Source organism: Rhineura floridana, chromosome 8 (assembly GCF_030035675.1).
Source record: "Rhineura floridana isolate rRhiFlo1 chromosome 8, rRhiFlo1.hap2, whole genome shotgun sequence".
Classification (NCBI taxonomy): Eukaryota; Metazoa; Chordata; class Lepidosauria; order Squamata; family Rhineuridae; genus Rhineura; species Rhineura floridana.
In genome coordinates, this window is record NC_084487.1 from 120452441 (window position 1) to 120462485 (window position 10045).

At 40.5% G+C, this 10045-nt stretch overlaps 1 protein-coding gene across 4 annotated transcripts in view; it reads left to right on the forward strand.

Annotated features, from left to right (window-relative positions):
- Window positions 1–10045, forward strand: part of ELAPOR2 (endosome-lysosome associated apoptosis and autophagy regulator family member 2) — a 135730-nt gene that overhangs the window by 114225 nt on the left and 11460 nt on the right. For all 4 annotated transcript variants that reach the window (XM_061582306.1, XM_061582307.1, XM_061582309.1 and 1 more), the window contains exons 11-17: window positions 183–273; window positions 636–738; window positions 1820–1957; window positions 2810–3073; window positions 3802–3975; window positions 6493–6682; window positions 9524–9620. In XM_061582306.1, the coding sequence (XP_061438290.1) occupies window positions 183–273; window positions 636–738; window positions 1820–1957; window positions 2810–3073; window positions 3802–3975; window positions 6493–6682; window positions 9524–9620 (1057 nt within the window). The remainder of the gene's footprint in view (window positions 1–182; window positions 274–635; window positions 739–1819; window positions 1958–2809; window positions 3074–3801; window positions 3976–6492; window positions 6683–9523; window positions 9621–10045) is intronic.

Below are 10045 nucleotides of genomic sequence, written 5' to 3' on the forward strand. Positions count from 1 at the left end.
CTTTCGGCTGCAATAAAACATACAGATGTCTTTAGTTTTGAGCCAGCTTGGTCCCATCAAATTGCACTGAATTGGTCTAATCAGGTTTAAACAGTTGATAGACCTGGATATTTTTTTCAGTGATTTTTTTTTTTAAGATCAACTTGCAATATTGTATTTATGTGAGCTATTTCTTTTTTCAGGTTGGGAAGTAGCTGGTGACCACATCCAGAGTGGGGCAGGGGGTACAGATAATGACTATCTCATTGTGAATCTTCACATACCAGGATTTAAGTAAGGAATCATTTGATTTCTGAATTTCTGCAATATTCTACATCTCTTTTCTCTCTCTTACCTTGCATCCTCTCTCAAAGAAGCCCAGGGCAGCAAACAAAGCACTAAAAACACTCTAAAACATCTTAAAAATAATACTTTAAAACATATTAAAACAAAACATATTTAAAAACATATTAAAACAAACAGATTTAAAACATCTTTTTTTTAAAAAAAAGCACAAAACCTAGTGTGTTTCCTGTTTGTTTTTTAAATAAATAGTAACTTGCATTGAGGTGCATTAAATAAAACATTGGTGCCACTGGCTGGCAAGGACCCTTTGAAGCCCCTTGTAAAGATTTCATTTCTTCTCTGTTGAGCAGGCCTCCAACATCAGTAGCAGGGGTGACAGGCTCAGAACTTGGACGGATCGCTTTTGTGTTTGAGACCATCTGTTCATCAGATTGTGTGCTGTATTTCATGGTGGTAAGCAAGATCATAGTCAGGGCTGACCATATATTAGACATTCTGCATGATTTGATTTATTTATTAATAGAGTTATATCTTGCCTTTTAGAATAAACTTCCTTACAGGGTGGCTGGTGATAATGTATAAATTAAGCAAATTTAGAACAATGAGTGAAACTAGAAAACACACACGAATTAAGATAAAAACAGCATTTAGCTCAGTAGTTCCATCCTTGATCGTGTACCAAGGATGGGGTAATCTGTGGCCTTCCAGACGCCACTAAACTTCAGCTCCCATCACGTATAACCATTGGATGTGTTGGCTGGGGCTGATGGGAGCTGGAGTCCAATAACTTGTGGAGGGCCACAGATTCCCCATCGCCATCCATGGTATGTATCTTATTAAGATGCAGCAGTTTCATTATCATTATGAGTGAGCTCCACTTTCATTCGTCAAGTGAAGATATATTCTTGAGGGCAAATGGGCTATTTGCCCTTCGCTAACCAGAGACTCTTAAATGTGTGAGGATGTGAAGTGGGAATGAGACTTCAACAGCCAAACACTCCATTATGGGTGTTTTGTTATGAGGTAAACTTCACGTCCTAATTCCTCCCCCCACCCCATTAGATATCAAAATAAGGATATCTTGGACTACATGAGTACCAAATTTCAGCTTCCTAGCTGATAGAGAAGGACCTTAACAATGCTGATACTTCAGTGAATGTGTGGAGATAATGACAGGGAGTAGATGAGGGTTTCTCTCCCTGTTTTCCACACCTTTTCCAAGGGCCAACATTTTCCAGACATCTTTCAACCTCTTATATGGCAATTTAACCAAGTACAATGGTCCCATGTTACTAGACATCTAGATTGTTACTAGGAATAATGTGGGGAAAGGGGATGGCCCTCGAAAGGTGGGCTCTCCATTGGAACTGAGAGTGTCTTACCCTTGAGTGAAGATTTTTGACAACAGGTAATCAGGGAGGTTCCCCTCCCACGCAAACACCCAGAATGAGGAAGACTGGTACACCTGCATTATTTAACACCCATAATTCTGCTGTGTCACACTGTGTGTGGACTTAACTTTCTTTGTTTCCAGGACATCAATAAAAAGAACACAAATGTGGTGGAATCGTGGAGTGGAACTAAGGAGAGACAGTCCTATGCTCACATAATCTCAAAAAATGCTTCTTTTACATTCACCTGGGCTTTCCAGAGAACAAATCAAGGCCAAGATGTAAGTACTGCAGGCATTTCAGTGGAAAGAAACATCTTGCATTAGTTTTTAAAAAGTACTAATGCTGTGGGACAAAACTCTCTCTTTTTTAGCAGTTTTGGTAGGGTTGCCAAATTCTAAGCAAGGGACAGTTTTGGCGCAATTGATAGAATATTGTGCCGCAGCTTCTGCCCCCTTTCCCAAATTCTGCCAACCTGCACAGCCTTAGTATCCTGGACATACCCTTTTTGTAGGTCAAAACTCTGTAGAGGTATATGAAGTCAGGGTGATGGAGTGATAGGCTAGGATTGGTGGGACCCAGGTTCAAATCCCCAACTGGCCATGACGTGTTCTGGATGATCTTGAGCAAATTGCTTTCTGTCAGCCTAACCTACTTTGCAGGGATGTTGTGAGGGTGAACTGAGTTCCTGTGAAGAAGCATAAGTAGTAGCGTATATGAAATCCTTGGTAGAAGGGCTGGATAAACATATAATTAAAATAAAACTCCCCTGACCCTCTTTGGCTTCAAGGGTCAGCAAATTGCACTAGGCTACCAATTTACACTGGATTGCAGGAGGAGAGGAGTAGCAGCCATTGGGTAGTCAGCTCATCCAACTGAGGGCAGCACTGCCTAGCCTATTAGCAAACCCTGTTTTACTGAGTTATGTGGAATGCTAAAGGTACCCAGTAAGGTCCATGGGCCTTACACCCATGCTGAAGGCTGTGCTTCAGGCTAATGGCAGTGGATTAACTCCACTGCCTTACTCACTTCTCAGCAGCTCCTTGAGTTACCTTGCTTCCCTTTGCTGTCTTGCTATTAACGGTTCATATCGTTTCACAGTTGTGTAATTTCCCCCTTTTGTTTCTCTCCAGAGCAGGAAGCTTATCAACGACATGGCAAAGATCTTCTCAATAACTGTGACCAATGCAGTTGATGGTGTTGCCTCATCCTGCCGGGCTTGTGCCATTGGTTCTGAACAGTCTGGCTCCTCCTGCATCCCATGCCCTGCTGGGCACTACATAGAAAAGGAAACTAATCAATGCAAGGAGTGTCCTCCTAATACTTACCTGTCAATTCATCAAATGTATGGCCAAGAAGCATGTATCCCTTGTGGACCTGGCAGTCAAAGCACCAAGGTAGGCAGGTGCCATTAGTAGTCTTGATGTTTTTAAAAAAGACAAACATAAGAATGATTTGGATAAGTCAATGGCGCATCTTGCCCAGTACTCTTTCTTCAGCAGTGGTCGACTAGCTGTCCTGGAAGCTCACAAGCGGAACAAAAAGGGAGATAGCTAGCTTGCCCAGCATCTGGTAATCAGGTATTCTGGGTCTGAATATGGAATTTGCACTTAGCTGTCATGGGTAAATAGCCTTTGAAAGGCCTACTCTCTCTAAATCTGGCCAATTCTTTAAAAGCTATCTCAGGAAATTTGTGGTTGTGTAAGTTCAGCTTCTATCTGTAAAAACCTTTATAGTAGGGTAGATATTTGTGCAGCCCACCCCCAAAGTGATCAGTTGACTGGTCCAATATTGTTGAATATTTCACAAAAATTGTCAAGTATGGTGAACATTTTTTTAAAGAAAAGGAACAGAGAATGATGCTAATTGCAGAAAGTGCTCTCTTCTAGTGCACCCAAGAGTCTGATCCTTTCCAGAGGTTTTAAAGGTTGTCATGCGAGATCATACGGAAGCCCATTTCTCATAGCGAATGCAGCAGACTTGATGGTAGATCTGTTTCCAGGGCACTTTTGACCTATGCCGTTGTTATGGTCATTTCTGTGGGTTGTTTCCTCTTGTGCTTTGTTTATAACTTTCCTGTAACTTTCCTGCAACAATTAATTTCCATTGTGCTTTCCTTTCTAAGGACCATTCTGCCTGCTTTAGTGACTGCATGCTCTCATTCATCAAGAACAATCAGAGCCTGACCTACGATTTTAGCAACTTGAGCAAAGTAGGCTCCTTAATGAATGGGCCAAGTTTTACAGCGAAAGGAACCAAATTCTTCCATTTCTTCAATATCAGCCTGTGTGGGAACCAAGTAAGTACTTGCTTTTCTGAGGCTAGATGTACATTACATATATGTGACATGAAGCTGCCTTCAAAAATATCATTTCATAGTCTTCCTTGTACCAGTTAGCATCATTTATTCCATGTTTTGATGTCATCACGTGATTATCCCCACCATTGTTCAAGTTGTTTGTTGCTGCTGTCTGGGGTGGGGCAACATATAATTGTGGTGATTGTGCCACAATACAGCATAAATGATCCTAAAAGTTACAGGAAATGGAGGAGAACTCAACACGGGGGTGCTGTTTTTAGCCAGACTTTGCGTTGGGAGTAACGTATATTTTCAGTTTACAGTGGGTTATCTTGTCATTCTCTTTTGACCTCTTGTTGCTTTACATTTGCCTTGTGCCATTCCATAGGTGAAACAGTACTAGGTTTTGTGAGATTCAAGGCAACTATATTCAGAGCGGAATAATTCTTCACAGAATACCTTAAGGCTGAAAAATATTTCTTCATTTTTGTCTTAGGCCAGGGGTTCTTAAGCTGTGGTCTGTGGGGGTCCATGGATGGGCTTCAGCGGGTCTGTGAACCAAGCATGTGCACACGCTCACACACACACACGCACAAAGTTCCAATGCAAAAAATAAATTGTATGCACTATTTTGTGTGTGTTCTGGGAAGAGTGTCCATAGCTTTCATCAGATTCTCAGAAGGGTCCATGGACCAAAAAAGGTTCAGAACTATTACCTTAGGCCAGCCTTTCCCAACCAGTGTGCCTCCAGATGCTATTGGACCACAACTCCCATCAGCCTCAGCCAGCATTGCCAATGGCCAGGAAAGATGGGAACTGTGGTCCATCAACATCTGGAGGCACACTGGTTGGGAAAGGGTGCCTTAGGCTGTGTCTGCATCAGCTTATTGCTTTGCTCTCCTTTTCTTGTCCCAGGAGTTACCACTTTCTGCTCTTGACCCATTTTCAATCCACACATCAAAGAGCAGCACAGAAGAGACTTGTAAGTGCTCTGGCCTTCTGCGTCTAGGAGTAGACTGGAGCGCTTACTTGCAAGGTGCTTATGAGTAAGCTTGTTGGACAGACATTACAAGCAGCACTGGGGAAGAAGAGAGTACCTCTTTATTGAAAGTGCCCATTTCCTAGTTGCAAAACCTGGAATAGTCATCCCTGGGAGAGAACTGCTGCTGCAAAAAATACATACAAACTGAACAGCTGATGTGGCTGTTGCCTTGTTGCCTTCTACGTGTACCCAGATTATTCCTTTTCAGTGTCCTTTGAAGTTTGCTCATAATTGTATAACTTTAGGGCTGAGACAAAACTACTCACAGTTCTTTGCAAATATTATTAGCAGTGATAAAAATGTGTTCCCACTTTTTTCCAACAGCTTTCCATTCCTTAAGAAATGGATTTTTACATTGCCTTGACTTACTGTCTCTCTCAGCGATATCTTTGCTATGTAGCATGTGACATGATTACTGATTAGTAGGGATCACCCATGTAACTGACCTAGGATACACTACTTCCACCCTTACATGCCACCATTTGGTTGTGTAGCATCATTGTGCCATCTCGTTTAATATGTAATCCCTTATGGGCTGGGAAGAATGATCCAGAGAGAAAAAAGAAGCAGCAGGCTTATGTAAAATGGCACCAAGGGAACCACAGCTCTCTCTCTCTCTCTCTCTCTCTCTCTCTCTCTCTCTCTCTCTCTCTCTCTCTCTCTCTCTCTCTCTCTCTCTCTGTGAGTGAGTGACTGGGAGAGGGAGATGGAGTGTGTGTGTGAGAGTGAGAGTGAGACCAAAGCACCAGACAGGAATTAAAAGATGTTTGGGGAGGAAATATTTCTACCCCCTGCAATCAATGTTTTCATCCTGAAAATCCAACTCAGAGAATATTCCGAGCTGCCCTATTTAAGTTGCATTAAGTTTTGTTGCTGTTAAAATTGCTGTCACTGTGAAATGCTGAGTGTCTGCAAATGGTATGAAGTTTTGTCATATTTAAGTAATAGGGAGAATAAGTATTTTCACATCAATTTATTTGAAAGACTAAAGAGGTCTAGAATTAGGGTGCAATTACATAGACCAAAACTACATGGTGAAATATACCAGCCATTCTGTTGGTGCCATCCATTAAAAGTATCCCTTCCACTCTCCAAATTCCTGCTTTAGCATCTCAGTGAAGTAATGCATCATTATCTGAAGGCCAAAATGCATTTAACTGGCAAGGTAATTTATTATTCCCTGCAAGACATCAGCATGTTCCACTAATGGACATTTAAAAAAAAAAGAAAAAAGTTTCTCACCATCAGTTCCGTTTAAATATGTTTCAAAGGGTGACTATTTAATAATCTGTAAAGAACTTGCATGGGTTCTTTCATGGCAGTACAGCTCAATCTTTGTGGATTGTTTTCTTAATTTGTTAGCAAATTAGCTTTAAGTCGCAGTAAGAACTGCCTGACCTCTGATTCACAGGTTGGTAGGAAATCCTACATCAAAACACCACATTTATCCCCCTTTTTTATTTAACATCCCACAGGGAGAAAAGACAGCAATTTGTGCAGACAATATAACAGATATCAAACTAAAGGATATGGTCACAGAATCAGAAGATTATTCCGACATTGTAAGGGCCTTTGTCTGCCAGTCTACTATTATACCACCTGACAGCAAGGGATTCCGAACTGCTTTGTCACTTCACTCCAACAGCCTCGCTGACATGTTTCTTGGTAAGTGCTTTAATCTTCTCCTTGTTCTGATCAGAACTGAACAGCTCTAAAGCCAAGGGGGGGGGATAATGATGATGGTGCGTGGTCTTCAGAATTGCCATTTGGGGGAACATGGGGATTTGCTTGTAGTGCTTGTAGTAGTAGTAGTATACTTTATTGCAAAGCCAAAGGCCATCGCATAACCAACACACAATCCTTTTTTAGAAGGATAAACGCCTATAATACATATAAAACTAAAATTCCAATACGATCGATTTAAAATTAGCAAGACAATAAAACTTAATGGCCGGGGACCACACTTGGAATCATTTAAATGCTAAAAGGCCTGGTCTGTGCAAGGATAAAATAACCACCCGGAGTCCCCTCAACGATCAATCCTGAATATATTTTGCACAGATTTTTTGGTAATAATAATAAAACTTTGCCTAGAATTGGAGCTGTGGCATGGCAAGTGACAGAGCCAAGGCTCTCCAGCCCTCTTCCACCCTAATCTACACTGATCAGCTCATTAACATCCCACAGGATCCTCCTACTGTCTCAGACAGAGCTGGGTAGACATCACCCGTAATCCTGTTTGCAACCTTGGGTCCCTTTGTAAAGCACGCTGGGCCTTAGCTTCACACAAGTTCACCAGAACTGTCTCCACTGATGTAGGTCAGCTCTCTTAAAGACCCAGTAGTGGCACCTTTTCCGTGGAACTGCCTCCCCTCTTAACTGAGGCAAGCTCCTATATTAATGCTCCTACACTTTGGCGCTTGTTGAAAACACATTTGTTCTCTGAGGCCTGTGCTGGCTATTCACACCAGCTGGTTTCTTTTTAACTATCTGCTATCGATATAGTGGCTGCTGTTTTATTCTGACTTTAGTACAGTTTATTGTCATTTTGTTTTAGTATACCACCTAGTCCTTCCGTATGAAATATTTTAAATAAATCAATAAAATCTACCTTCCCTGAAGGCCAAAATCACACCTTGCTTTTTTCTGGCAACCACTTTCAGCTTAGTGCATCATCTGTTCTGAACTGCCCCTCAAGCCTGCGGATGCCCCCCCCCCATTTCTGCATTGTGTTTCCTTATGGAGCAGCTCTCCTGGCCTTTGTATCTTGGGGGGAGGGGAGGCATTACATTGCTAGAGTAGTATCCTGGTTTCCTTGTATTGCTAGGGAGGAGATGGTTCAGGGCTGTGAGTATTCTGTAAATCCACAGAGCGTAGACTTTGAAATTGGGGCTCATAAATTAAAATAAATAAATATAGCAAAGAGTTCTGTGATACCTCAAAGACTAACAGATTTATTATGGCGTAAATTTTCATGGACTACAGTACAATTCATCAGATGCCGCTTGTTAAATAATTACGTTTCTCCTCTCAAAATCTCAGGGCTTGTATGAGTCATGTCTTTTGGAGGAAAACATTGAAATGCACTTTGTTGTAGGGAATACAGATCAAATTTTCCCTTCTAGGTGGACCTCCATTACATTGGAATTGCCATCTTCCAGCCCTTAAGCTATAGCAAGCAGCACCAGTGCTACTGTGATTGAAGTGGTTATTTGACAGCCTATTAGCTAGTGTCCTGATCCCACTTACGTCAAAACACACATCATTTATCTCTCCTTTACCTTTGCAATTCTGGGGCGTTTTTCTTCATTTTTAAAAAACTGTGTTTGTATTAACATATGGGCATGATATAGCCAAAACAAACATATTACTAATGAAAATTAATCAACTCCACACTGTTTTCTGCTGGGGAGTAGGGGCATATGTGTTGAGCTGTGAGCTGGTCACATGGTGATACTAGAATGCTCATGCAACCACTTTGGTATGTATGTGAAACTCAGCATGAATCCTCTCAGTCTACATACTCTGCATGCTCTTTTGACCACATCAGTTGAATGCTACTAAATACAAGCTTTCTTATCAGCCATTAGCTGAAAATGATCTTTATTTCACTGGCTGTTTAACAAACCATATGTGTTTTGTTTTGCATAGTAAATAGAAAGACAAAGAAAAATGAAGACAACTTAAATGGCACCAACTCCTATAATATTTGTATGGACATGACATCAGTGATAGTTATGGCATGTTTCACATAAGACTTTTCACAAGTCTCTGTTTGATTAACCACCTCTTTTTTACTCATTAATAGGGCATTCCTATACATATCTATTGAAACATGTAAGTGATCAGAAGCCTGCATTTAAACAAATTTCCATATCACCAAATCTCAGTATTTGTGGATATTGGTGCTTACAATTTAGTAAGAGCTACCATACGTTGTTAGAAGAAAAATCTGTCTTTAATATTTGCGTTTTAATTTTCTATTAGTAACATAGCATAGTCAAAATTGCTTTTGAAAAAGCAGATCCCACTGCTACAGTTTGCCTTCATTACTTAAACTTTGTTCCAACAGGATCCATCAACTAAAACTTGAGTTTGGTGTAATTCATTAACACTGGACTGAGCTATCTGTCCTTTCATAAGCCCTACATCAGAGCCTACTCGCATACAATGAATACCACTGCTCTTGAAACTTGCATTTAATTCTTGTTTGCATACTTTTGATCTGCTTCCGTCTCAGGAGTTTTCTTTTTTTAACTTTTAAAAGTTTAATAAATTGAAATATAAAAAAGTACAATACCTGACAACATGCATAAACAGTTTTGTGAATTTCTCTAGACAACCAGAAGCTGTATCTATTTTTGAAACAGCTGTGCATGACACTGAACAAATCCACTGGTGGAAAATCTTTATATATGAGCACTTCCACCCTAAGCCTCCCCCTTACATATTTGGTATTTTTGGGTTGTTGTTGTTGTTATTATTGTGATTATTATTATTATGCAGGAGCTACCATTGAAACAACTCTGGGAAATATCAATGTTAAGCCAGAAATGTTTGAGCGTTCTGAAAAGACGATACCTGATGTGCATTTCTTTTACAAGTAGGTAGAAAGATCAATCCTACAAATGCATTAAGCATTACTGTTTGTAGAGGGAATGTAAAATTTCAGAGGAAATGCATGCGATTATATGGGACCAAAGCCTATAGTGTGTGTGTGTGTGTATGTGATGTGCCTTCAAGTTGATTATGACTTATGGCGACCCTATGACTCAGCAACCACCAATAGCATTTGTTATAAACCACCCTGTTCAGATCTTGTAAGTTCAGGTCTGTGGCTTCCTCTATGGAATCAATCCATCTCTTGTTTGGTTTTCCTCTTTTTCTACTCCTTTCTGTTTTCCCCAGCATTAGTGTCTTTTCTAGTGAATCATGTCTTCTCATTATGTCTCCAAAGTTTCATCATTTTAGCTTCTAGTGATAGTTCTGGTTTAATATGTTCTCACACCCAATTATCTGTCTTTTTTG